At 45.2% G+C, this 26,500-nt stretch overlaps 1 protein-coding gene across 1 annotated transcript in view; it reads left to right on the top strand.

The window, feature by feature from the left end:
• LOC124032392 (E3 ubiquitin-protein ligase UBR4-like) overlaps positions 1-26,500 on the top strand; it is a 163,849-nt gene that overhangs the window by 89,981 nt on the left and 47,368 nt on the right. Inside the window, 13 exon segments of the mRNA XM_046344766.1 lie at positions 1,222-1,399; positions 2,774-2,878; positions 3,257-3,394; positions 4,629-4,797; positions 11,361-11,457; positions 12,353-12,460; positions 18,831-18,944; positions 19,884-20,093; positions 20,831-20,980; positions 21,209-21,436; positions 21,600-21,678; positions 23,275-23,496; positions 23,901-24,069. Coding sequence (XP_046200722.1) covers positions 1,222-1,399; positions 2,774-2,878; positions 3,257-3,394; positions 4,629-4,797; positions 11,361-11,457; positions 12,353-12,460; positions 18,831-18,944; positions 19,884-20,093; positions 20,831-20,980; positions 21,209-21,436; positions 21,600-21,678; positions 23,275-23,496; positions 23,901-24,069 — 1,967 coding nt within the window.

The raw sequence follows: 26,500 nt of genomic DNA, 5'->3' as shown, positions 1-26,500 counted from the left end.
TCCTCATACACACTATAGTAATCTAGTGTCCACTCCTCATACACACTGTAGTAATCTAGTGTCCACTCCTCATACACACTGTAGTAATCTAGTGTCCACTCCTCATACACACTGTAGTAATCTAGTGTCCACTCCTCATACACACTGTAGTAATCTAGTGTCCACTCCTCATACACACTCATAGTAATCTAGTGTCCACTCCTCATACACACTGTAGTAATCTAGTGTCCACTCCTCATACACACTGTAGTAATCTAGTGTCCACTCCTCATACACACTGTAGTAATCTAGTGTCCACTCCTCATACACACTGTAGTAATCTAGTGTCCACTCCTCATACACACTCCTCATACACACTGTAGTAATCTAGTGTCCACTCCTCCTCACCCACTCCTCATACACACTCCTCATACACACTGTAGTAATCTAGTGTCCACTCCTCATACACACTGTAGTAATCTAGTGTCCACTCCTCATACACACTATAGTAATCTAGTGTCCACTCCTCATACACACTGTAGTAATCTAGTGTCCACTCCTCATACACACTATAGTAATCTAGTGTCCACTCCTCATACACACTATAGTAATCTAGTGTCCACTCCTCATACACACTATAGTAATCTAGTGTCCACTCCTCATACACACTATAGTAATCTAGTGTCCACTCCTCATACACACTATAGTAATCTAGGGTCCACTCCTCATACACACTGTAGTAATCTAGTGTCCACTCCTCATACACACTGTAGTAATCTAGTGTCCACTCCTCATACTCAATCTCACATGCACAAACAGGAGTCAAGTCGCATTACCACGGTAACATCCCGCCCTTAAAGGGGCAGGTGAACAGTTTTGTCTGTGTAATATTTTTGTTAAAAGGCTCCGGTCGGGGATGAATGTGATTTTAAATTATTTGTCACATTTACAAATAATATATGTACTGTTTTAGAAACATGAAAAACTCATGTTGTTGTTTGTTTATGTTGGTATAATTTTAGTGGCTGGTAAATAACCTAATCTGATTGGCTGGTTGAGTTTTAAATCTACCGGCCACAGTGGCAGTTGGCCCAAAAAATACATTTTTATGCCCTGCAAATAGCCATATAAACACACACCAAAATACTGTCCATGATGGGAAAAAAATGTCAAACGTTATTTGTCGTTTCGATCGCGTTTTGCTTATTGTCTGTTGTGTCTGGTCTGTGTATCTCTATCCAGTCTGAGTCCATGGTTCTGGAGACGGCGGAGAATGTGAACAATGGAAACCCATCTCCCCTGGAGGCTCTTCTGGCCGGGGCCGAGGGCTTCCCCCCGATGCTGGACATCCCCCCAGACGCGGACGACGAGACCATGGTGGAGCTGGCCATCGCACTGAGTCTCCAGCAGGACCAGCAAGGTCCATACTCACTAATACAACACCATCGTGAGAGTCATACACTTGAATATTCATATTTTACATTTTCATATTGTGCTACTTAATCTGTTTTTTTTCCCCAATAATCTTTTGCCTGGAAAGAAAGTAACATGTTCTACTGATTTTGTTTCTGTAGCCTTGCTTGACATGATAGCATAGTTGGCTAATGCTAGCATGACCTTTTTAGAGTCTGGATCAGTAAACCACTGTCTGTGTTTGAGTTCAGGTTTGACAACACTGTTGTCAACACTGACAACACTGTAGCTACAATATTCTGGGCTCTAGCAGCCAGTGCCCTGGACCTCTAGGTCTCTCAGGTCTGTCAGGTCAGACTCACTGTAGCAGTGAACTGTGAAGGTTTAGCTGTGTGCCCTGGACCTCCAGGTCTGTCAGGTCAGACTCACTGTAGCAGTGAACTGTGAAGGTTTAGCTGTGTGCCCTGGACCTCCCGGTCTGTCAGGTCAGACTCACTATATCAGTGAACTGTGAAGGTTTAGCTGTGTGCCCTGGACCTCCCGGTCTCTCAGGTCTGTCAGGTCAGACTCACTGTAGCAGTGAACTGTGAAGGTTTAGCTGTGTGCCCTGGACCTCCCGGTCTCTAGGTCTGTCAGGTCAGACTCACTGTAGCAGTGAACTGTGAAGGTTTAGCTGTGTGCCCTGGACCTCCCGGTCTCTAGGTCTGTCAGGTCAGACTCACTGTAGCAGTGAACTGTGAAGGTTTAGCTGTGTGCCCTGGACCTCCCGGTCTGTCAGGTCAGACTCACTGTAGCAGTGAACTGTGAAGGTTTAGCTGTGTGCCCTGGACCTCCCGGTCTGTCAGGTCAGACTCACTGTAGCAGTGAACTGTGAAGGTTTAGCTGTGTGCCCTGGACCTCCCGGTCTCTCAGGTCTGTCAGGTCAGACTCACTGTAGTAGTGAACTGTGAAGGTTTAGCTGTGTGCCCTGGACCTCCCGGTCTCTCAGGTCTGTCAGGTCAGACTCACTGTAGCAGTGAACTGTGAAGGTTTAGCTGTGTGCCCTGGACCTCCCGGTCTGTCAGGTCAGACTCACTGTAGCAGTGAACTGTGAAGGTTTAGCTGTGTGCCCTGGACCTCCCGGTCTCTAGGTCTGTCAGGTCAGACTCACTGTAGCAGTGAACTGTGAAGGTTTAGCTGTGTGCCCTGGACCTCCCGGTCTCTCAGGTCTGTCAGGTCAGACTCATTGTAGCAGTGAACTGTGAAGGTTTAGCTGTGTGCCCTGGACCTCCCGGTCTCTAGGTCTCTCAGGTCTGTCAGGTCAGACTCACTGTAGCAGTGAACTGTGAAGGTTTAGCTGTGTTGATAATGACTTTGTTGGTGTTGGTATATGTTGATCCAGGCAGCAGCAGCAGTGCCCTCGGTCTCCAGTCTCTCGGTCTGTCAGGTCAGGCTCCCAGCTCTTCTTCTCTGGACGCAGGCACCCTGTCAGACACCACCGCATCAGGTAACGAAGCTCATTCTACACACGGGACTCCTGCCATCTTTTAAATCTGTTTTAAAACGGCAATCTCAAGGGGACTGTTTTAAGCCCCGTTTGGTTCTTCATTGAATGTGTCTTGTACTTCAAGACTAGGATTGTTCTGTGTTTGGGCAACTGGACTCAGTTTTCTATTCCATTAACAAAAAAGCAGAATAGGGGAGGGAGGGTGTTTTTCCTGCAACAGCTGTGCTTATGCTTCTAGAGGAGGGAGGGTGTTTTTTCCTGTAACAGCTGTGCTTATGCTTCTAGAGGAGGGAGGGTGTTTTTTCCTGTAACAGCTGTGCTTATGCTTCTAGAGGAGGGAGGGTATTTTTCCTGTAACAGCTGTGGTTATGCTTACAGCCCCAGCATCAGACGACGAGGGGAGTACAGCCGCCACGGACGGTTCTACGCTACGGACCTCTCCGGCCGAGCACGGGGGCAGCGTGGGGTCAGAGAGCGGGGGGTCTGCCATCGACTCAGTGGCAGGAGAACACAGTGGTGAGTGGACACAGAGGACACTGTGATGCCCTATTCAAATGACCTTCCTAGTTAACTTGGAAGTTATGATTTAGAATATATATATATTTTTTTTACCTTTATTTTACTAGGCAGGTCAGTTAAGAACAAATTCTTATTTTCAATGACGGCCTAGGAACAGTGGGTTAACTGCCTGTTCAGGGGCAGAATGACAGATTTGTACCTTGTCAGCTCGGGGATTCGAACTTGCAACCTTTCGGTTACTAAACCAACACTCTAACCACTAGGCTACCTACATCCTCTACACTCTAACCACTAGGCTACCTGCCACCTCTACACTCTAACCACTAGGCTACCTGCCACCTCTACACTATAACCACTAGGCTACCCTGCCGCCTCTACACTCTAACCACTAGGCTACCCTGCCGCCTCTACACTCTAACCACTAGGCTACCCTGCCACCTCTACACTCTAACCACTAGGCTACCTACCTCCTCTACACTCTTACCCTGCCACCTCTACACTCTCACCACTAGACTACCCTGCCACCCCTACACTCTCACCACTAGGCTACCTGCCTCCTCTACACCCTAACCACTAGACTACCCTGCCGCCTCTACACTCTAACCACTAGACTACCCTGCCGCCTCTACACTCTAACCACTAGGCTACCCTGCCGCCTCTACACTCTAACCACTAGGCTACCCTACCACCTCTACACTCTAACCACTAGGCTACCTGCCACCTCTACACTCTAACCACTAGGCTACCTGCCACCTCTACACTATAACCACTAGGCTACCCTGCCGCCTCTACACTGTAACCACTAGGCTACCCTGCCGCCTCTACACTGTAACCACTAGGCTACCCTGCCGCCTCTACACTCTAACCACTAGGCTACCCTGCCACCTCTACACTCTAACCACTAGGCTACCTACCTCCTCTACACTCTTACCCTGCCACCTCTACACTCTCACCACTAGGCTACCCTACCACCTCTACACTCTAACCACTAGGCCTCCCTGCCGTCCCGTGACATGGACATGTGGACGCCATGTGGTGGAGCTGTTGAGGTTCATCTGTCTAATCAGTAATTATTTCAAGGAAAGGGGGCAGGAAGGATGCACTTTTTAAGCCAAATCGAATCACAACTAATCCCTAGTCCTGTACCCACTAAACCCCTAGGTCCCCTAGGCACTTGGCGGAGGTCTGTTTTCCTAATGTTCGTCCTCTTTCCTTGTCTCTCTCTCTCTAGTGTCGGGCCGCAGCAGTGCGTACGGGGACACGACCGTTGAGGGCCACCCAGCAGGACCAGGTAGTGTGAGCTCCAGCACAGGGGCCATCAGCACCACCACAGCCCAGCAGGAGGGAGATGGATCGGACGGAGACGCAGAGACAGAGGGGGACATCCACACCAGCAACAGGTCAGGTCCCACCAAGGCACTGTGGTGGTTTGATTCTACATTGTATGTATATGGTATGGACTTTCCCCTGTTTTGAACTTTGACCTGTTTGCAGTGTTGGTCCTTTGAAATCGGTGAGATTTAAAAAAAAATATATATATATATATAAAATGTTTTAAATTTAATTTTTCTTTCACCTTTATTTAACCAGGCAAGTCAGTTAAGAACAAATACTTATTTTTAAATTTCATTTTTCTTTTACCTTTATTTAACCAGGCAAGGGTTAAGAACAAATACTTATTTTCTTGACCTAGGAACAGTGGGTTACCTGCCTGTTCAGGGGCAGAACGACAGATTTGTACCTTGTCAGCCGGGGTTTGAACTTGCAACCTTCCGGTTACTAGTCCAACGCTCTAACCACTAGGCTACCCTGCCACCTCTACACTCTAACCACTAGGCTACCTTGCCACCTCTACACTCTAACCACTAGGCTACCCTGCCGCCTCTACACTCTAACCACTAGGCTACCCTGCCACCCCGTGATTTGACATCACTTCTCACGGAGAGAAGAATCTCTAAGGAGATTTTTTGATTGTGTATCTGATATCTGTACACACAGTACCAGTCAAAAGTTTTAGAACGAAGACTCATTCAAGGGTTTTTCTTTGTTTTTACTATTTTCTACATTGTAGAATAATAGTGAAGACATCAAACCCATGAAATAACACATATGGAATCATAGATTGTTCAAAGTAGCAACCCTTTTCCCTTGACATCTTTGCACACACTTGACATTCTCTCAACCAGCTTCACCTGGAATGCTTTTCCAACTATCTTGAAGGAGTTCCCACATATGCTGTGCACTTGTTGACTGCTTTTGACTACTTCCTTCACTCTGCGGTCCAACTCATCCCAAACCACCTCAATTTGGTTGAGGTCAGGTGACTGTGGAGGCCAGGTCATCTCATGCAGCACTCCATCACTCTCCTTCTAGGTCAAATAGCCCTTACACAGCCTGGAGGTGTGTTTGAATCATTGTTCTGTTGAAAAACAAATGATAGTCCCACTAAGCCCAAACCAGATGGGATCGCATATCTCTGCAGAATGCTGTGGTAGCCATGCTGGTTAAGTGCCTTGAATTAAGTGCCTTGAAAATAAATCACAAACTGTGTCACCAGAAAAGAACCCCAAACCATCACACCTCCTCCTCCATGCTTCACGGTGTGAACCACACATACAGAGATCATCCGTTCACCTGCGTCTCACGAAGAAACGGAGGTTGAAACCAAAAATCTCAAAGTTGGACTCATCAGACCGAAGGATAGATTTCAAATCAAATTGTATTAGTCACATGCGCCGAATACAACAGGTACCTTACAGTGAAATGCTTCCTTACGAGCCCCTAACCAACAATGCCGTTTAAAAAACTACAGATAAGAAATAAAAGTCAAAGGTAGTTAAATAGCAGCAGTAAAATAACAATAGTGAGACTATATACATGGGGTACCGGTGCAGAGTCAATGTGGAGGCTATATACAGGGATTACTGGTACAATGTGGAGGCTATATACAGGGTGTTACGGTACAGAGTCAATGTGGAGGCTATATACAGGGGGTACTGGTACAGAGTCAACAGAGTCAATGTGGAGGCTATACTGGTACAGAGTCAATGTGGAGGCTATATACAGGGGGTACCAGTACAGAGTCAATGTGGAGGCTATATACAGGGGGTACCAGTACAGAGTCAATGTGGAGGCTATATACAGGGGGTACCAGTACAGAGTCAATGTGGAGGCTATATACAGGGGGTACCAGTACAGAGTCAATGTGGAGGCTATATACAGGGGTACCAGTACAGAGTCAATGTGGAGGCTATATACAGGGGTACCAGTACAGAGAGTCAATGTACAGAGTCAATGTGGAGGCTATATACAGGGGGTACCGGTACAGAGTCAATGTGGAGGCTATATACAGGGGGTACTGGTACAGAGTCTATGTGGAGGCTATATACAGGGGTACCAGTACAGAGTCAATGTGGAGGCTATATACAGGGTACGGAGTCAATGTGGAGGCTATATACAGGGGGTACTGGTACAGAGTCAATGTGGAGACTATATACAGGGAGTACTGGTACAGAGTCAATGTGGAGGCTATATACAGGGAGTACTGGTACAGAGTCAATGTGGAGGCTATATACAGGGAGTACTGGTACAGAGTCAATGTGGAGGCTATATACAGGGGTACTGGTACAGAGTCAATGTGGAGGGGGTACTGGTACAGAGTCAATGTGGAGGCTATATACAGGGTATTACGGTAATAATAATAATAATAATATATGCCATTTAGCAGACGCTTTTATCCAAAGCGACTTACAGTCATGTGTGCATACATTCTACGTAGGGGATCGAACCCACTACCACGGTACAGAGTCAATGTGGAGGCTATATACAGGGGTACCAGTACAGAGTCAATGTGGAGGCTATATACAAGGTATTACGGTACAGAGTCAATGTGGAGGCTATATACAGGGGGTACCAGTACAGAGTCAATGTGGAGGCTATATACAGGGGGTACTGGTACAGAGTCTATGTGGAGGCTTTATACAGGGTATTATGGTACAGAGTCAATGTGGAGGCTTTATACAGGGTATTATGGTACAGAGTCAATGTGGAGGCTATATACAGGGGGTACCAGTACAGTCAATGTGGAGGCTATATACAGGGGGTACTGGTACAGAGTCAATGTGGAGGCTATATACAGGGTATTACGGTACAGAGCCAATGTGGAGGCTATATACAGGGTATTACGGTAGAGTCAATGTGGAGGTTTTATACAGGGTATTATGGTACAGAGTCAATGTGGAGGCTATATACAGGGGGTACCAGTACAGAGTCAATGTGGAGGCTATATACAGGGGGTACTGGTACAGAGTCAATGTGGAGGCTATATACAGGGTATTACGGTACAGAGTCAATGTGGAGGCTTTATACAGGGTATTATGGTACAGAGTCAATGTGGAGGCTATATACAGGGGGTACCAGTACAGTCAATGTGGAGGCTATATACAGGGGGTACTGGTACAGAGTCAATGTGGAGGCTATATACAGGGTATTACGGTACAGAGTCAATGTGGAGGCTATATACCGGGTATTACGGTAGAGTCAATGTGGAGGCTTTATACGGGGTATTATGGTACAGAGTCAATGTGGAGGCTATATACAGGGGGTACCAGTACAGAGTCAATGTGGAGGCTATATACAGGGGGTACCAGTACAGAGTCAATGTGGAGGCTATATACAGGGGGTACCAGTACAGAGTCAATGTGGAGGCTATATACAGGGGGTACTGGTACAGAGTCAATGTGGAGGCTATATACAGGGGGTACCAGTACAGAGTCAATGTGGAGGCTATATACAGGGGCTACCAGTACAGAGTCAATGTGGAGGCTATATACAGGGGGTACCAGTACAGAGTCAATGTGGAGGCTATATACAGGGGGTACCAGTACAGAGTCAATGTGGAGGCTATATACAGGGGGTACCGGTACAGAGTCAATGTGGAGGCTATATACAGGGGGTACCGGTGCAGAGTCAATGTGGAGGCTATATACAGGGGGTACCAGTACAGAGTCAATGTGGAGGCTATATACAGAGGGGTACGGAGTCAATGTGGAGGCTATATACAGGGGGTACCGGTACAGAGTCAATGTGGAGGCTATATACAGGGGGTACTGGTACAGAGTCAATGTGGAGACTATATACAGGGAGTACTGGTACAGAGTCAATGTGGAGGCTATATATAGGGAGTACTGGTAGAGTCAATGTGGAGGCTATATACAGGGGGTACTGGTACAGAGTCAATGTGGAGGCTATATACAGGGAGTACTGGTACAGAGTCAATGTGGAGACTATATACAGGGGGTACTGGTACAGAGTCAATGTGGAGGCTATATACAGGGTATTACGGTAATAATAATAATAATAATATATGCCATTTAGCAGACGCTTTTATCCAAAGCGACTTACAGTCATGTGTGCATACATTCTACGTATGGGTGGTCCCGGGGATCGAACCCACTACCACGGTACAGAGTCAATGTGGAGGCTATATACAGGGGGTACCAGTACAGAGTCAATGTGGAGGCTATATACAAGGTATTACGGTACAGAGTCAATGTGGAGGCTATATACAGGGGGTACCAGTACAGAGTCAATGTGGAGGCTATATACAGGGGGTACTGGTACAGAGTCTATGTGGAGGCTTTATACAGGGTATTATGGTACAGAGTCAATGTGGAGGCTTTATACAGGGTATTATGGTACAGAGTCAATGTGGAGGCTATATACAGGGGGTACCAGTACAGTCAATGTGGAGGCTATATACAGGGGGTACTGGTACAGAGTCAATGTGGAGGCTATATACAGGGTATTACGGTACAGAGCCAATGTGGAGGCTATATACAGGGTATTACGGTAGAGTCAATGTGGAGGTTTTATACAGGGTATTATGGTACAGAGTCAATGTGGAGGCTATATACAGGGGGTACCAGTACAGAGTCAATGTGGAGGCTATATACAGGGGGTACTGGTACAGAGTCAATGTGGAGGCTATATACAGGGTATTATGGTACAGAGTCAATGTGGAGGCTTTATACAGGGTATTATGGTACAGAGTCAATGTGGAGGCTATATACAGGGGGTACCAGTACAGTCAATGTGGAGGCTATATACAGGGGGTACTGGTACAGAGTCAATGTGGAGGCTATATACAGGGTATTACGGTACAGAGTCAATGTGGAGGCTATATACCGGGTATTACGGTAGAGTCAATGTGGAGGCTTTATACGGGGTATTATGGTACAGAGTCAATGTGGAGGCTATATACAGGGGGTACCAGTACAGAGTCAATGTGGAGGCTATATACAGGGGGTACCAGTACAGAGTCAATGTGGAGGCTATATACAGGGGGTACCAGTACAGAGTCAATGTGGAGGCTATATACAGGGGGTACTGGTACAGAGTCAATGTGGAGGCTTTATACAGGGGGTACCAGTACAGAGTCAATGTGGAGGCTATATACAGAGGGTACCAGTACAGAGTCAATGTGGAGGCTATATACAGGGGGTACTGGTACAGAGTCAATGTGGAGGCTTTATACAGGGGGTACCGGTTCGTTGAGGTAATATGTACATATAAGTAGAAATATTGAAGTGACTCTGCATAGATGATAACAACAGAGTATCAGTGGTGTAAAAGAGGGGGGGGGAGGGGAGGGGAGGGGAGGGGAGCCATCTGATTAGATGTTCAGGAGTCTTATGGCTTGTGGGTAAAAGCTGTTAAGAAGCCTTTGGGACCTAGACTTGGCGCTCCGGTACCGCTTGCTGTGCGGTAGCAGAGAGAACAGTCTATGACTGGGCTGGCTGGAGTCTTTGACCATTTTTAGGGCCTTCCTCTGACACCGCCTGGTATAGAGGTCCTGGATGGCAGGAAGCTTTGCCCCAGTGATGGACTGGGCCGTTCTCACTACTCTCTGTAGTGCCTTGCGGTCAGAGGACGAGCAGTTGCCATACCAGGCAGTGATGCAACCAGTCAGGATGCTCTCGATGGTGCAGTGCAGCTGTAGGGGAAAGGTTTTGTTGTGCTTTTCACTGTCTAAGTGGTTTGGACCATGTTAGTTTGTTGGTTTGTTGTGCCTGTTCCATTCCGGTCGATGTGAACTGTCTTGTAGTCCACAATCATCTCCTTTGTCTTGATTTGGACCATGTTAGTCTCTTCTTTTATTGGTGATGTGGTTTATTTTCAGCAATTGGACCATGAAGTCAGTCTCCTCTGAACAGTTGATTTTGATGTTGATGTCTGTTACTTGAACTCTGTGAAGCATTTATTTGGGCTGCTATTTCTGAGGCTGGTAATTCTAATGAATGTATCCTCTGCAGCAGAGGTAACTCTGGGTCTTCCTTTCCTGTGGCGGTCATCATGAGAGCCAGTTTCATCATAGAGCTTGATCGTTTTTGGACTGCACTTGAAGAAACTTTTGAAGTTCTTGAAATTTTCCAGATGGACTGTCGTTTCTCTTTGTTTATTTGAGCTGTTCTTGCCATAATATGGACTTGGTCTTTTACCAAATAGGGCTATCTTCTGTATACCACCCAACCTTATCACAACACAATTAACAAACACATGAATTTGTGGTATTTCTTTTCTTCTTAACTTTTAACAAGACACACCTGTTAATTGAAATGTACTCCAGGTGACTACGTCATTAAGCTGGTTGAGAGAATGCCAAGTATGTGCAAAGCTGTCAAGGTAAAGGGTGGCTACTTTGAAGAATCTCATCAAATATGTTTTCATTTGTTTAACCCTTTTTTTTGGTTACTACATGATTCCATATGTGTTATTTCATAGTTTTGATGTCTTCACTGTTATTCTACAACGTAGGGGAGGGGGTCCAAAATAAAGAAAAGCCCTTGAATGAGTTAGGCGTGTCCAAAACTTTAGACTGCTACTGTGTACATCTAACCACGCCTGTTGTCTCCATGGCAACCGCGTGCTTTGTGTTCTGACGTTCTTGTTGTATCTGTTCCAGACTCCACACGGTGCGTCTGATGCTGCTGGAGCGACTCCTACAGCACCTGCCCCAGCTGGACAGTGTAGGAGGAGTCCACGCTATCCCTTACATGCAGGTACTAGCCCGTTACTGTTGTGCTGGCCTTTCATCCACTCAAACTTGTCTGTCTTTACTGACAATGATTTTGCAGATACAAGGCTGTTTCTGTTTGGGAGGATTTTGGAACGATCGTGATATGTTCTTTATATATATATATATATAATTTTTATTTCCCTTTAGTTTAATGTACTGATTGGGAGGCTTGTGTCGCAAATGGCACCCTGGTCTAAAGTAGTGCACTATATAGGGAATAGAGCTCTGGTCTAAAGTAGTGCACTATATAGGGAATAGAGCTCTGGTCTAAAGTAGTGCACTATATGGCACCCTGGTCTAAAGTAGTGTACTATATAGGGAATAGGGCTCTGGTCTAAAGTAGTGCACTATATAGGGAATAGAGCTCTGGTCTAAAGTAGTGCACTATATAGGGAATAGGGCTCTGGTCTATAGTAGTGCATTATATAGGACATAGGGACCTGGTCTAAAGTAGTGCACTATATAGGGAATAGGGCTCTGGTCTAAAGTAGTGCAATATATAGGACATAGGGACCTGGTCTAAAGTAGTGCACTATATAGGGAATAGGGCTCTGGTCTAAAGTAGTGCACTATATAGGGAATAGGGCTCTGGTCTATAGTAGTACCACACTATATAGGACATAGGGCTCTGGTCTAAAGTAGTGCACTATATAGGGAATAGGGCTCTGGTCTAAAGTAGTGCACTATATAGGGAATAGGGCTCTGGTCTAAAGTAGTGCACTATATAGGGAGTAGGGCTCTGGTCTAAAGTAGTGCACTATATAGGGAATAGGGCTCTGGTCTAAAGTAGTGCACTATATAGGGAATAGGGCATACCCCCCCAGTCTTTCAGGTTATAGAGCATTCTGCTAAATGACTGAAATGTCAATGTAATGCAGGTGGTCCTGATGCTGACCTCTGACCTGGATGGAGAAGATGACAAGGACAAGGGAGCTCTGGACGACCTGCTGGCTCTACTCATCGCCGAGTTGGGCATGCACAAGAAGGTGTGTGTGTGTGTGTGTGTGTGTGTGTGTGTGTGTGTGTGTGTGTGTGTGTGTGTGTGTGTGTGTGTGTGTGTGTGTGTGTGTGTGTGTGTGTGTGTGTGTGTGTGTGTGTGTGTGTGTGTGTGTGTGTGTGTGTGGCCGTCGTATCGTTTCCCTGGTTCCCATCAAAGCACATTGGAGCTTTGAGAGGAAATGGGTCAACAAGGATGCAGAAGAAAGGAATTTACGGCGAGTAACGTAACAGTTAGGGCTGTGTCTGTCTCACGGTAACTGACCGTTCATTAACATAATTACGTTTAGCATCTCCTGGCTTCCACACAGCCTATAAGCCACTGATGCAGACCTTTGGAACATCTACATTTTAAAAAGTCTAATAAATCTATTTAATATAACCTACACTTTCACAATAAATCCATTTAATAATATAGTCTACATCTTCACAATAAATCCATGTAATAATATAGTCTACACCATCACAATAAATCCATTTAATAATATAGTCTACACCATCACAATAAATCCATTTAATAATATAGTCTACACCATCACAATAAATCCATTTAATAATATAGTCTACACCATCACAATAAATCCATGTAATAATATAGCCTACACTTTCACAATAAATCAATTTAATAATATAGTCTACACCATCACAATAAATCAATGTAATATAGTCTACACCATCACAATAAATCCATTTAATAATATAGTCTACACCTTCACAATAAATCCATGTAATATAGTCTACACCTTCACAATAAATCCATGTAATATAGTCTACACCATCACAATAAATCCATGTAATATATTCTACACCATTACAATAAATCAATGTAATATAGTCTACACCATCACAATAAATCCATTTAATAATATAGTCTACACCTTCACAATAAATCCATGTAATATAGTCTACACCTTCACAATAAATCCATGTAATATAGTCTACACCATCACAATAAATCCATGTAATATATTCTACACCATCACAATAAATCCATGTAATATAGTCTACACCATCACAATAAATCCATGTAATATAGTCTACCTACACCATCACAATAAATCCATGTAATATAGTCTACCTACACCATCACAATAAATCCATGTAATATAGTCTACACCATCACAATAAATCAATGTAATAATATAGTCTACACCATCACAATAAATCCATGTAATATAGTCTACACCTTCACAATAAATCCATGTAATATAGTCTACACCTTCACAATAAATCCATGTAATATAGTCTACACCATCACAATAAATCCATGTAATATAGTCTACACCATCACAATAAATCCATGTAATATATTCTACACCATCACAATAAATCCATGTAATATAGTCTACACCATCACAATAAATCCATGTAATATAGTCTACCTACACCTTCACAATAAATCCATGTAATATAGTCTACCTACACCTTCACAATAAATCCATGTAAGTCTACACCTTCACAATAAATCCATGTAATATAGTCTACCTACACCTTCACAATAAATCCATGTAAGTCTACACCATCACAATAAATCCATGTAATATAGTCTACACCATCACAATAAATCCATGTAATATAGTCTACCTACACCATCACAATAAATCCATGTAATATAGTCTACCTACACCATCACAATAAATCCATGTAATATAGTCTACACCATCACAATAAATCAATGTAATAATATAGTCTACACCATCACAATAAATCCATGTAATATAGTCTACACCTTCACAATAAATCCATGTAATATAGTCTACACCTTCACAATAAATCCATGTAATATAGTCTACACCATCACAATAAATCCATGTAATATAGTCTACACCATCACAATAAATCCATGTAATATATTCTACACCATCACAATAAATCCATGTAATATAGTCTACACCATCACAATAAATCCATGTAATATAGTCTACCTACACCTTCACAATAAATCCATGTAATATAGTCTACCTACACCTTCACAATAAATCCATGTAAGTCTACACCTTCACAATAAATCCATGTAATATAGTCTACCTACACCTTCACAATAAATCCATGTAAGTCTACACCTTCACAATAAATCCATGTAAGTCTACACCTTCACAATAAATCCATGTAATATAGTCTGTCTACACCTTCACAATAAATCCATGTAATATAGTCTACCTACACCATCACAATAAATCCATGTAATATAACCTACACCATCACAATAAATCCATGTAATATAGTCTACCTACACCATCACTATAAATCCATGTAATATAGTCTACACCATCACAATAAATCCATGTAATATAACCTACACCATCACAATAAATCCATGTAATATAGTCTACCTACACCATCACAATAAATCCATGTAATATAGTCTACACCATCACAATAAATCCATGTAATATAGTCTACACCATCACAATAAATCCATGTAATATAGTCTACACCATCACAATAAATCCATGTAATATAGTCTACACCATCACAATAAATCCATGTAATATAGTCTACACCATCACAATAAATCCATGTAATATAGTCTACACCTTCACAATAAATCCATGTAATATAGCCTACACCATCACAATAAATCCATGTAATATAGTCTACCTACACCATCACTATAAATCCATGTAATATAGTCTACCTACACCATCACAATAAATCCATGTAATATAGTCTACACCATCACAATAAATCCATGTAATATAGTCTACCTACACCATCACAATAAATCCATGTAATATAGTCTACACCATCACAATAAATCCATGTAATATAGTCTACCTACACCGTCACAATAAATCCATGTAATATAGTCTACCTACACCGTCACAATAAATCCATGTAATATAGTCTACCTACACCATCACAATAAATCCATGTAATATAGTCTACACCATCACAATAAATCCATTATTTATTTTAGACAGGTCTGAAGAAACAGGATATGAAGAACGTTTTGTCTAGAACAGAATAACTCCTTAAGTTAGGTCCTGATCTGGCTCGGCCATATGACTGTAGCTTTCTATTGGCTCGGCCATATGACTGTAGCTTTCTATTGGCTCGGCCATATGACTGTAGGTTTCTATTGGCTCGGCCAGAACTTAAGTTCTACAAACGTTGGGCTTTATATATTTAGATTTTTAAAACATTGTAAGGCGGCATGATGCGATTAAATGTTTTTTAAATACATAAATGTAAAAAAATGTGCAGGCTGCACTCACTTCATCAGTCTCTCATTCACAGTTTGACAAGCACTTGATAATATTCTCACCAGGCCTTGAATTTCCCAGTGACCAACCTATAAAAAAAAAAACAAGTCCATGCCTTGTGGTCGTTGTGCCCTTAGGCTGAATATTATAATTCCCTTCTTCTGGCTGCCAATCGCCATGCTCCGAAGCCCCTCTCATTCACATGGCTCTCTCGGTTATCTACATTTTTAATAGCCAATGCCCGTCACGTGATTTGGGTCCTTCTCACAGGCTACAAGTGAAGACGGACACATCTGGGACCCTACTGCGTGCGTCCTTATCCAATTCTGAGGTGCATATTGAAGATATTCGAAGAACTGTCCACATTTACTTTTCGTAAGCCAACCTAACGAACAGCAAAAGCACTAGCCTATGTCAATTTACTACCCCCCCCCCCCCCCCCCCCCAATAGTACAAAGGTTGACCTATTCTATTATAAATTGTGGTCCTTCTGTAGCTCAGTTGGTAGAGCATGGCGCTTGTAACGCCAGGGTAGTGGGTTCGATTCCCGGGACCACCCATACGTAGAATGTATGCACACATGACTGTAAGTCGCTTTGGATAAAAGCGTCTGCTAAATGGCATATATTATTATTATTATTATAAAGGTGTAAATTTTATGGTGACAATGTTTCATCCCCAAACTCGAAAGTCACGCGCAGCTTCTGTATGTCAGTTAGGCTCAACAATCTGTAAAGCAGATTCATGTTCTTATATTTAAGAAGTTATTTGGCCACTTTAGTTGTGATACAAACCTGATCAAACCATGGGCTCGGCTACAGGAGGTGTGCGACTTTCATTTGAAAAAGTTGTTAGAAAATGCACACGCTGTTGTCTTTCTGCACACACTAGGCATCATTCACAAGGGGGGCCCATACGTCATTCACAAGGGGGGCCCATACGTCATTCACAAGGGGGGGCCCATACGTCATTCACAAGGGGGGCCCATACGTCATTCACAAGGGGGGCCCATACGTCATTCACAAGGGGGGCCCATACGTCATTCACAAAGGGGGCCCAACGTCATTCACAAGGGGGCCCATACGTCATTCACAAGGGGGCCCATACGTCATTCACAAGGGGGCCCATACGTCATTCACAAGGGGGGCCATACGTCATTCACAAGGGGGCCCATACGTCATTCACAAGGGGGGCCATACGTCATTCACAAGGGGGGCCCATACGTCATTCACAAGGGGGGCCCATACGTCATTCACAAGGGGGCCCATACGTCATTCACAAGGGGGGCCCATACGTCATTCACAAGGGGGGCCCATACGTCATTCACAAGGGGGCCCATACGTCATTCACAAGGGGGGCCCATACGTCATTCACAAGGGGGGCCATACGTCATTCACAAGGGGGCCCATACGTCATTCACAAGGGGGGCCCATACGTCATTCACAAGGGGGGCCCATACGTCATTCACAAGGGGGGCCCATACGTCATTCACAAGGGGGGCCCATACGTCATTCACAAGGGGGGCCCATACGTCATTCACAAGGGGGGCCCATACGTCATTCACAAGGGGGGCCCATACGTCATTCACAAGGGGGCCCATACGTCATTCACAAGGGGGGCCCATACGTCATTCACAAGGGGGGCCCATACGTCATTCACAAGGGGGGCCCATACGTCATTCACAAGGGGGGCCATACGTCATTCACAAGGGGGGCCATACGTCATTCACAAGGGGGGCCATACGTCATTCACAAGGGGGGCCATACGTCATTCTCAAGGGGGGCCATACGTCATTCTCAAGGGGGGCCATACGTCATTCACAAGGGGGGCCATACGTCATTCACAAGGGGGGGCCATACGTCATTCACAAGGGGGGCCATACGTCATTCACAAGGGGGGGCCATACGTCATTCACAAGGGGGGGGCCATACGTCATTCACAAGGGGGGCCATACGTCATTCACAAGGGGGGCCATACGTCATTCTCAAGGGGGGCCATACGTCATTCTCAAGGGGGGCCATACGTCATTCTCAAGGGGGCCACGCGTCATTCTCAAGGGGGGCGTCATTCTCAAGGGGGGCCGTCATTCTCAAGGGGGCCATGCGTCATTCTCAAGGGGGGCCATGCGTCATTCTCAAGGGGGGCCATGCGTCATTCTCAAGGGGGGCACGCGTCATTCACAAGGGGGAGCATGCGTCATTCACAGGGGGGGGCACACGTCATTCACAAGGGGGGCCACACGTCATTCACAAGGGGGGCCACACGTCATTCACAAGGGGGCCACACGTCATTCACAAGGGGGGCCACACGTCATTCACAAGGGGGGCCACACGTCATTCTCAGGGGGGGCACACGTCATTCAAAGGGGGGCACACGTCATTCACAAAGGGGGGGCATACGTCATTCACAAGGGACGGGCATACGTCATTCACAATGGGGGCCACACGTCATTGTCACCCATCAGACTATTCTTGATTAAATCTTGTCTTCACATAGACTAAATAATGTGTTAAATTAGTTTTGATGTAGAATGGACCATTATAATGCACCTGTATCTAAACAGGGGCTATCGGGAAAAATACATGTCATCTTTGCACTTAAATATCGAATGGAGGACGCTTTTCCCCCTGGTTTATTTTCATGGCAGCCAGGTAGGATATACTCCTGTTGTAAAGAAAAGCAAACTACTTAATATTAGGAAAGTTGAGAAATAAATACAGTTGGCCTATCCTATAGGAAGCTGATGGGATCCTCCTCTTTTTAACAGAGGCCATCACTCTTGTTTTCTCACGCAATTGCATAGCCTATAGAAAATGTTGCGCAACATGAGCTCCTGGGCTCTCATGAAAGTGTTTGATTTTCGGATACATTTACATTGATGTCAGAGTGATTAGAGGGACAACAGATTGCTGAATACCAGGCAGTTAAAATGTTTGGATGGCTAATAATGACCATCAGTAGGATCAGAACGCTGTTTTGAAAAGCCTAGTTACTGTGCCTAAACGATCACCGGTCACCTTTGACTGCGGTCATGACTTTGTGACAGTGTGGCGGTAATACGGTCACCGTAACAGCCGTTAGAAACAGCCTTGGTGTGTGTGTCCCTTTGTCATTGTCCGTTCTCTCACCTGCGTTTTGTTTGTTTCTCCTCCAGGACGTGTCCAAGAAGAACGAGCGCAGCCCCATCAATGAGGTCCATCTGGTCATCATGAGACTGCTCTCTGTGTTCATGTCCAGAACCAAGTCTGGATCGAAGTCTTCCTCTGAGGTACGGGCTTTCCGCTCCTCCAATATTTACCAAAAAAATAACTTTTTTTCTCCCCCCCCAGAGATTTTCTATATTAACCAGAAGATAAAATTATATTCAGTCACTCATGGAGGACAATGAAGTAGATTCAGTGACTCAACCCACTCAATGCTTTTATTAAAGCTGCAATTATAACCCAATTCACATAGAAATGTGAGTTATAGATCTGTCATTCTCATTGAAAGCAAGTCTTAATAAGTGGTAAAGATCTGCGCTATTTCTATGCTTCCCTTAAAGGAGCAATATGCAGAAATCGCTCCCTTATTTCCTGGTTGCTAAAATTCGAATAGTTCGCCTGATATCAGTTTGTGACACAAGCCAGTGTCTAAAGAATCGTTGTATCCATCTAAACCTGCTGTGAAATATATTTATAATAACCAAAAAATATTGTGTTTCTGAAGCTGGTGTAGAAGACGCAAAAACGGAAAGCATAGAATTAGCGCACATAGAACACATCTACCGCTTCATAGACTTGCTTTCAATGAGAATAACAGATCTATAACACCCTTTTCTATGTGAATTTGTTCGGGTCACCCAAAAAAGTTAAATATCGCAGATTTCATTTTTGATTCGGCATCTTTTTACTTTCGGTTTTGAACACCAACTTCAGACAGCTGATAATATATTTCACAGCAGGTTTTAGATGGTACAATGATTCTCTACATTGCCTGTTTTGTCACATAAACTATGATTAGGTGAACTATTCGAATTTTAGCAACCAGGAAATAGGGGAGCGATTTCTGCATATTGCTCCTTTAAGTGATACATTTCAGCGTGATGCCTTCGTTAGGGTTTTACGGACAGAAAACTGAGGCTTTTCTACCTTTTTTCAAAATGGCCTCCTATGGAATTTTATGTTGATCTGTTCTAAGTTTTCCCGATTCACATCTCCTTCTCCAGTCGTCCTCTCTGATCTCCAACGCCACGGCCACAGCCCTGCTCAGTCAGGGGGCGATAGACTACTGTCTCCACGTCCTCAAGTCTCTGCTGGAGTTCTGGAAGAGCCAGCAGGAAGAGGAGGAGTCTGTGGCAGCCTCCCAGCTCCTCAAACCTCACACCTCCTCCTCTCCTCCGGACATGAGCCCCTTCTTCCTGAGGCAGTACGTCAAGGTAAGAGGAAACCCCAAAGCCGATTTCCAAAAACGTAATCTTGTTGAGTGCAGCCAACAAACTGTTTTTTCACAGACTTTGTTTCAGCATGTTGAGGGGATCAGTTGGACCATCACTGGTGCTGAATGGGTCATCTTGATCACATAATGAATAGATGTTTGGGATGCAAGGTGATTGGCAGACACTGTGTTCCTGAGTGTGTCTATTTACTTCATGTATGTTCTCTCCTCTCGCTCTCTCCTGTCTCTCTCCTCTCGCTCTCTCCTCTCGCTCTCTCCTGTCTCTCTCCTCTCACTCTCTCCTGTCTCTCTCCTGTCTCTCTCCTCTCGCTCTCTCCTCTCGCTCTCTCCTGTCTCTCTCCTCTCCCTCTCTCCTGTCTCTCTCCTCTCGCTCTCTCCTGTCTCTCTCCTCTCGCTCTCTCCTGTCTCTCTCCTCTCGCTCTCTCCTGTCTCTCTCCTCTCGCTCTCTCCTCTCGCTCTCTCCTGTCTCTCTCCTCTCGCTCTCTCCTGTCTCTCTCCTCTCGCTCTCTCCTGTCTCTCTCCTCTCGCTCTCTCCTGTCTCTCTCCTCTCGCTCTCTCCTGTCTCTCTCCTCTCGCTCTCTCCTGTCTCTCTCCTCTCGCTCTCTCCTGTCTCTCTCCTCTCGCTCTCTCCTGTCTCTCTCCTCTCGCTCTCTCCTGTCTCTCTCCTCTCGCTCTCTCCTGTCTCTCTCCTCTCGCTCTCTCCTGTCTCTTAATCAGGGTCATGCTGCTGATGTGTTTGAGGCCTACTCCCAACTTCTGACTGAGATGGTTCTGAGATTACCTTATCAGATCAAGAAGATCGCTGACACCAACCCCCGCATCCCGCCTCCTGTCTTCGACCACTCCTGGTTCTACTTCCTGTCTGAGGTACATGATCCCCCACACTTGTTTTCCTCCTCTCCCTCAATCGCTCTCTGTCTCCTACTAGCTCACACACACACACACACACACACACACACACACACACACACACACACACACACACACACACACACACACACACACACACACACACACACACACACACACACACACACACACACACACACACACACACACTAACACCCCTTCTACCATCTATGGTTTCCTGTGTAGTACCTGATGATTCAGCAGACGCCCTTCGTGAGGCGGCAGGTCAGGAAGCTGCTCCTGTTCATCTGTGGTTCTAAGGAGAAGTACCGTCAGCTCCGGGACCTGCACACGCTGGACTCTCACGTCCGCGGCATCAAGAAGCTCCTGGAAGAACAGGGCATCTTCCTCCGCGCCGGCGTCGTCACGGCAACCTCCGGCTCCGCCCTGCAGTACGACACGCTCATTAGTCTGGTGAGTGTCTGTCTACATCTCAGTTCTTGGGAGAGAAAAAAAACGTTTTTTTTTAAATGTATTAATCCCCTAATACCTCAGTCTTACATCTTTAAAAAAATATATATGTATATATTTTTGCGACTTTTTCTTGTACTTGAGTTGCTCTGTTTTTTGTCGACAGATGGAGCACCTGAAGGCCTGTGCTGAGATAGCCACCCAGAGGACCATCAACTGGCAGAAGTTCTGTATGAAGGATGACTGTAAGTTCAAGGCTCTTCACTCTTGCTCTTTTTTAGTCTTTTTCCCCTCTCAAGTGGTAACCAGGGTAGCCTTTAGACTCTTCAAGTGGTAACCAGGGTAACCTTTAGACTCTTCAAGTGGTAACCAGGGTAACCTTTAGACTCTTCAAGTGGTAACCAGGGTAACCTTTAGACTCTTCAAGTGGTAACCAGGGTAGCCTTTAGACTCTTCAAGTGGTAAACAGGGTAACCTTTAGACTCTTCAAGTGGTAACCAGGGTAACCTTTAGACTCTTCAAGTGGTAACCAGGGTAACCTTTAGACTCTTCAAGTGGTAACCAGGGTAGCCTTTAGACTTGTCAAGTGGTAACCAGGGTAGCCTTTAGACTTGTCAAGTGGTAACCAGGGTAGCCTTTAGACTTGTCAAGTGGTAACCAGGGTAGCCTTTAGACTTGTCAAGTGGTATCCAGGGTAGCCTTTAGACTTGTCAAGTGGTAACCAGGGTAACCTTTAGACTCTTCAAGTGGTAACCAGGGTAGCCTTTAGACTCTTCAAGTGGTAAACAGGGTAACCTTTAGACTCTTCAAGTGGTAACCAGGGTAACCTTTAGACTCTTCAAGTGGTAACCAGGGTAGCCTTTAGACTCTTCAAGTGGTAAACAGGGTAACCTTTAGACTCTTCAAGTGGTAACCAGGGTAACCTTTAGACTCTTCAAGTGGTAACCAGGGTAACCTTTAGACTCTTCAAGTGGTAACCAGGGTAGCCTTTAGACTTGTCAAGTGGTAACCAGGGTAGCCTTTAGACTTGTCAAGTGGTAACCAGGGTAGCCTTTAGACTTGTCAAGTGGTAACCAGGGTAGCCTTTAGACTTGTCAAGTGGTATCCAGGGTAGCCTTTAGACTTGTCAAGTGGTAACCAGGGTAACCTTTAGACTCTTCAAGTGGTAACCAGGGTAGCCTTTAGACTCTTCAAGTGGTAACCAGGGTAGCCTTTAGACTCTTCAAGTGGTAACCTTTAGCCTTTAGACTCTTCAAGTGGTAACCAGGGTAGCCTTTAGACTCTTCAAGTGGTAACCAGGGTAGCCTTTAGACTTGTGAATTTCTTGAAGTGTTCCCCTGTCCTTTTTCTGTTATCGAGCCAATCGGTGCTGTACTGCGAGAGATTCAGTTGGCATGGATTAGTTAGTCTTTTTAACCCTCTCTCTCCCCCCTTCCCTCTCTCACTCCCCCTCTCTCTCTCTCCCCTCTCTCTCTCTCCCCCTCCCCTCTCTCTCTCTCCCTCTCTCTCTCTCCCTCCCTTCTCTCTCTCTCCCCCTCCCCTCTCTCTCTCCCCCTCCCCTCTCTCTCTCCCCCACTCCCCTCTCTCTCTCTCCCCACTCCCCTCTCTCTCTCTCCTCTCCCTCTCTCTCTCTCCCCCTCCCCTCTCTCTCTCTCCCCCTCCCCTCTCTCTCTCCCTCTCTCTCTCCCCCTCCCCTCTCTCCCCACTCCCCTCTCTCTCTCTCTCTCCCCTCTCTCTCTTTCCCCACTCCCCTCTCTCCCCACTCCCCTCTCTCTCTCTCCCCCTCCCCTCTCTCCCCACTCCCCTCTCTCTCTCTCCCCCTCCCCTCTCTCTCTCTCCAGCCATACTATACTTCCTACTACAGGTCAGCTTCCTGGTAGATGAGGGAGTGTCTCCGGTGCTCCTCCAGCTGCTGTCCTGTGCTCTGTGTGGCAGCAAGGTCCTGGCTTCCTCTTCCTCCTCTTCCTCCGGAGGAGGGTCTGGGGGCACTGGGACTCAGTCCTCTCAGAGCAAGTCCTCAAGCAAGAAGAGCAAAAAGGAGGACAAGGAGAAAGACAAAGAAGGTGAGGGAGAGAGATGCGAGAGTTCAGCACGTTATGACCTTACTTACTTAAATTATTACAGCTGTATATCGTTGGAAATACGTTGATTGTTTTTCGTCTTTCGATCGTTAGGAAATGATTGAGTTAAAATGTTTTTTTGATCCTTGAAAACCTTTCATTTTTTGTAAGTTTGAGAAACAGACTTGGTACTGTAGTCTGAAGTGTGTGTGTGTGTGTGTGTGTGTGTGTGTGTGTGTGTGTGTGTGTGTGTGTGTGTGTGTGTGTGTGTGTGTGTGTGTGTGTGTGTGTGTGTGTGTGTGTGTGTGTGTGTGTGTGTGTGTGTGTGTGTGTGTGTGTGTGTGTGTGTGTGTGTGTGTGTGTGTGTGTTCCAAGCAAGTCTTTCTCTAAAATGTTGTCTTCTCCAGGTGACGGTGTGGGTAGCCAGGAGGACCAGCTGTGTACTGCTCTGGTCTCTCAGCTCAACAAGTTTGCCGACAAAGAGACTCTCATTCAGTTCCTCCGCTGCTTCCTGCTCGAGTCCAACTCCTCCGCCGTGCGCTGGCAAGCCCACTGTCTCGCACTGCATATCTACAGGTATGTACTCACACGACATAAAGGTACAGTAGAACACACTAGTGCGATTAACCACCATTTTGTATTATAATTTTGGGGGGTTATTTATAAAAACTAATTGTCAGTTCAATGACTTGAATTCCATTTAGTTTGTTTTCTTTGTGAAGCCAACTCGCCGTTTCTGGAGAGAGAAAATCGTTCACGAGCGAAATCAACTGAACTGTGCGGGACGCTGGGCTGAAGGGAGTTGTAGTTTTCATTAAGCAAATATTTAACCTAGTTCATTGCAGAAATTTGGTAATTAACTGCAATGACCATAATCCATTGCACCAGTTTTTGTATTTTTTTAAATCTCAGTTAGAGATGGATAGACTTTTACGCCTGCTAAGTTTAGTTAGATGCACGCAGACCGCATGAAAGAGGAAGGTACACAACGACGTGAGAGAGGGAATAGAGACAAGTTTGTGATAGATATGCCTCATCTACTTTGAAGAACTAGCTGCCTGCAGCTGTCCGCCTGTCCAACATCACTACTCTGGACGGCTCTGACTTAGAATACGTGGACAACTACAAATACCTGGTTGTCTGGTTAGACTGTGAACTCTCCTTCCAGACCCATATCAAACTTCTCCAATCCAAAGTTAAATCTAGAATTGGCTTCCTATATCGCAACAAAGCATCCTTCACTCATGCTGCCAAACATACCCTCGTAAAACTGACCATCCTACCAATCCTCGACTTTGGCGATGTCATTTACAAAATAGCCTCCAATACCCTACTCAACAAATTGGATGAAGTCTATCACAGTGCAATCCGTTTTGTCACCAAAGCCCCATATACTACCCACCACTGCGACCTGTACACTCTCGTTGGCTGGCCCTCGCTTCATACTCGTCGCCAAACCCACTGGCTCCATGTCATCTACAAGACCCTGCTAGGTAAAGTCCCCCCTTATCTCAGCTCGCTGGTCACCATAGCATCTCCCACCTGTAGCACACGCTCCAGCAGGTATATCTCTCTGGTCACCCCCAAAACCAATTCTTTCTTTGGCCGCCTCTCCTTCCAGTTCTCTGCTGCCAGTGACTGGAACGAACTGCAAAAATCTCTGAAACTGGAAACACTTATCTCCCTCACTAGCTTTAAGCACCAGCTGCCAGAGCAGCTCACAGATTACTGCACCTGTACATAGCCCACCTATAATTTAGCCCAAACAACTACCTCTTTTCCTACTGTATTTATTTTATTTATTTATTTTGCTCCTTTGCTCCCCATTATTTCTATCTCTACTTTGCACATTCTTCCACTGCAAATCTCCCATTCCAATGTTTTACTTGCTATATTATATTTACTTTGCCACCATGGCCTTTTTTTTGCCTTTACCTCCCTTATCTCACCTCACTTGCTCACATTGTATATAGACTTGTTTATACTGTATTATTGACTGTATGTTTGTTTTACTCCATGTGTAACTCTGTGTTGTTGTATGTGTCGAACTGCTTTGCTTTATCTTGGCCAGGTCGCAATTGTAAATGAGAACTTGTTCTCAACTTGCCTACCTGGTTAAATAAAGGTGTTCTCAACTAGCCTACCTGGTTAAATAAAGGTGTTCTCAACTAGCCTACCTGGTTAAATAAAGGTGTTCTCAACTAGCCTACCTGGTTAAATAAAGGTGTTCTCAACTAGCCTACCTGGTTAAATAAAGGTGTTCTCAACTAGCCTACCTGGTTAAATAAAGGTGTTCTCAACTAGCCTACCTGGTTAAATAAAGGTGTTCTCAACTAGCCTACCTGGTTAAATAAAGGTGTTCTCAACTAGCCTACCTGGTTAAATAAAGGTGTTCTCAACTAGCCTACCTGGTTAAATAAAGGTGTTCTCAACTGGCCTACCTGGTTAAATAAAGGTGTTCTCAACTGGCCTACCTGGTTAAATAAAGGTGTTCTCAACTGGCCTACCTGGTTAAATAAAGGTGTTCTCAACTAGCCTACCTGGTTAAATAAAGGTGTTCTCAACTAGCCTACCTGGTTAAATAAAGGTGTTCTCAACTAGCCTACCTGGTTAAATAAAGGTGAAATAAAATAAAAACTACTAGTCAAATGATTTAGTCAGAGGGCCTCCCAGGTGGTGCAGTGGTCTAAGGCACTGTGCCACCAGAGACTCTGGGTTCGAGCCCAGGCTCAATTGTGCGTTGCCGTGGGCCCAGCGTCGTCCAGGTTAGGGAGGGTTTGGTCGGAAGGGAAGTCCTTGTCTCATCACGCACCAGCGACTCCTGTGGCGGGCCGTGCGCAGTGCGCGCTAACCAAGGTTGCCAGGTGCACAGTGTTTCCTCTGACATATTGGTGCGGCTGGCTTCCGGGTTGGATGCGCGCTGTGTTAAGAAGCAGCCTGGTTGGATTGTGTATCAGAGGACGCATGGCTTTCGACCTTCGGCTCTCCCGAGCCCGAGTTGTAGCGA

The sequence above is a fragment of the Oncorhynchus gorbuscha genome, linkage group LG03 (assembly GCF_021184085.1).
Source record: "Oncorhynchus gorbuscha isolate QuinsamMale2020 ecotype Even-year linkage group LG03, OgorEven_v1.0, whole genome shotgun sequence".
NCBI lineage: Eukaryota > Metazoa > Chordata > Actinopteri > Salmoniformes > Salmonidae > Oncorhynchus > Oncorhynchus gorbuscha.
Note: the sequence above shows the minus strand (reverse complement) of the source record. Positions and strands in the feature narration are given on the sequence as shown.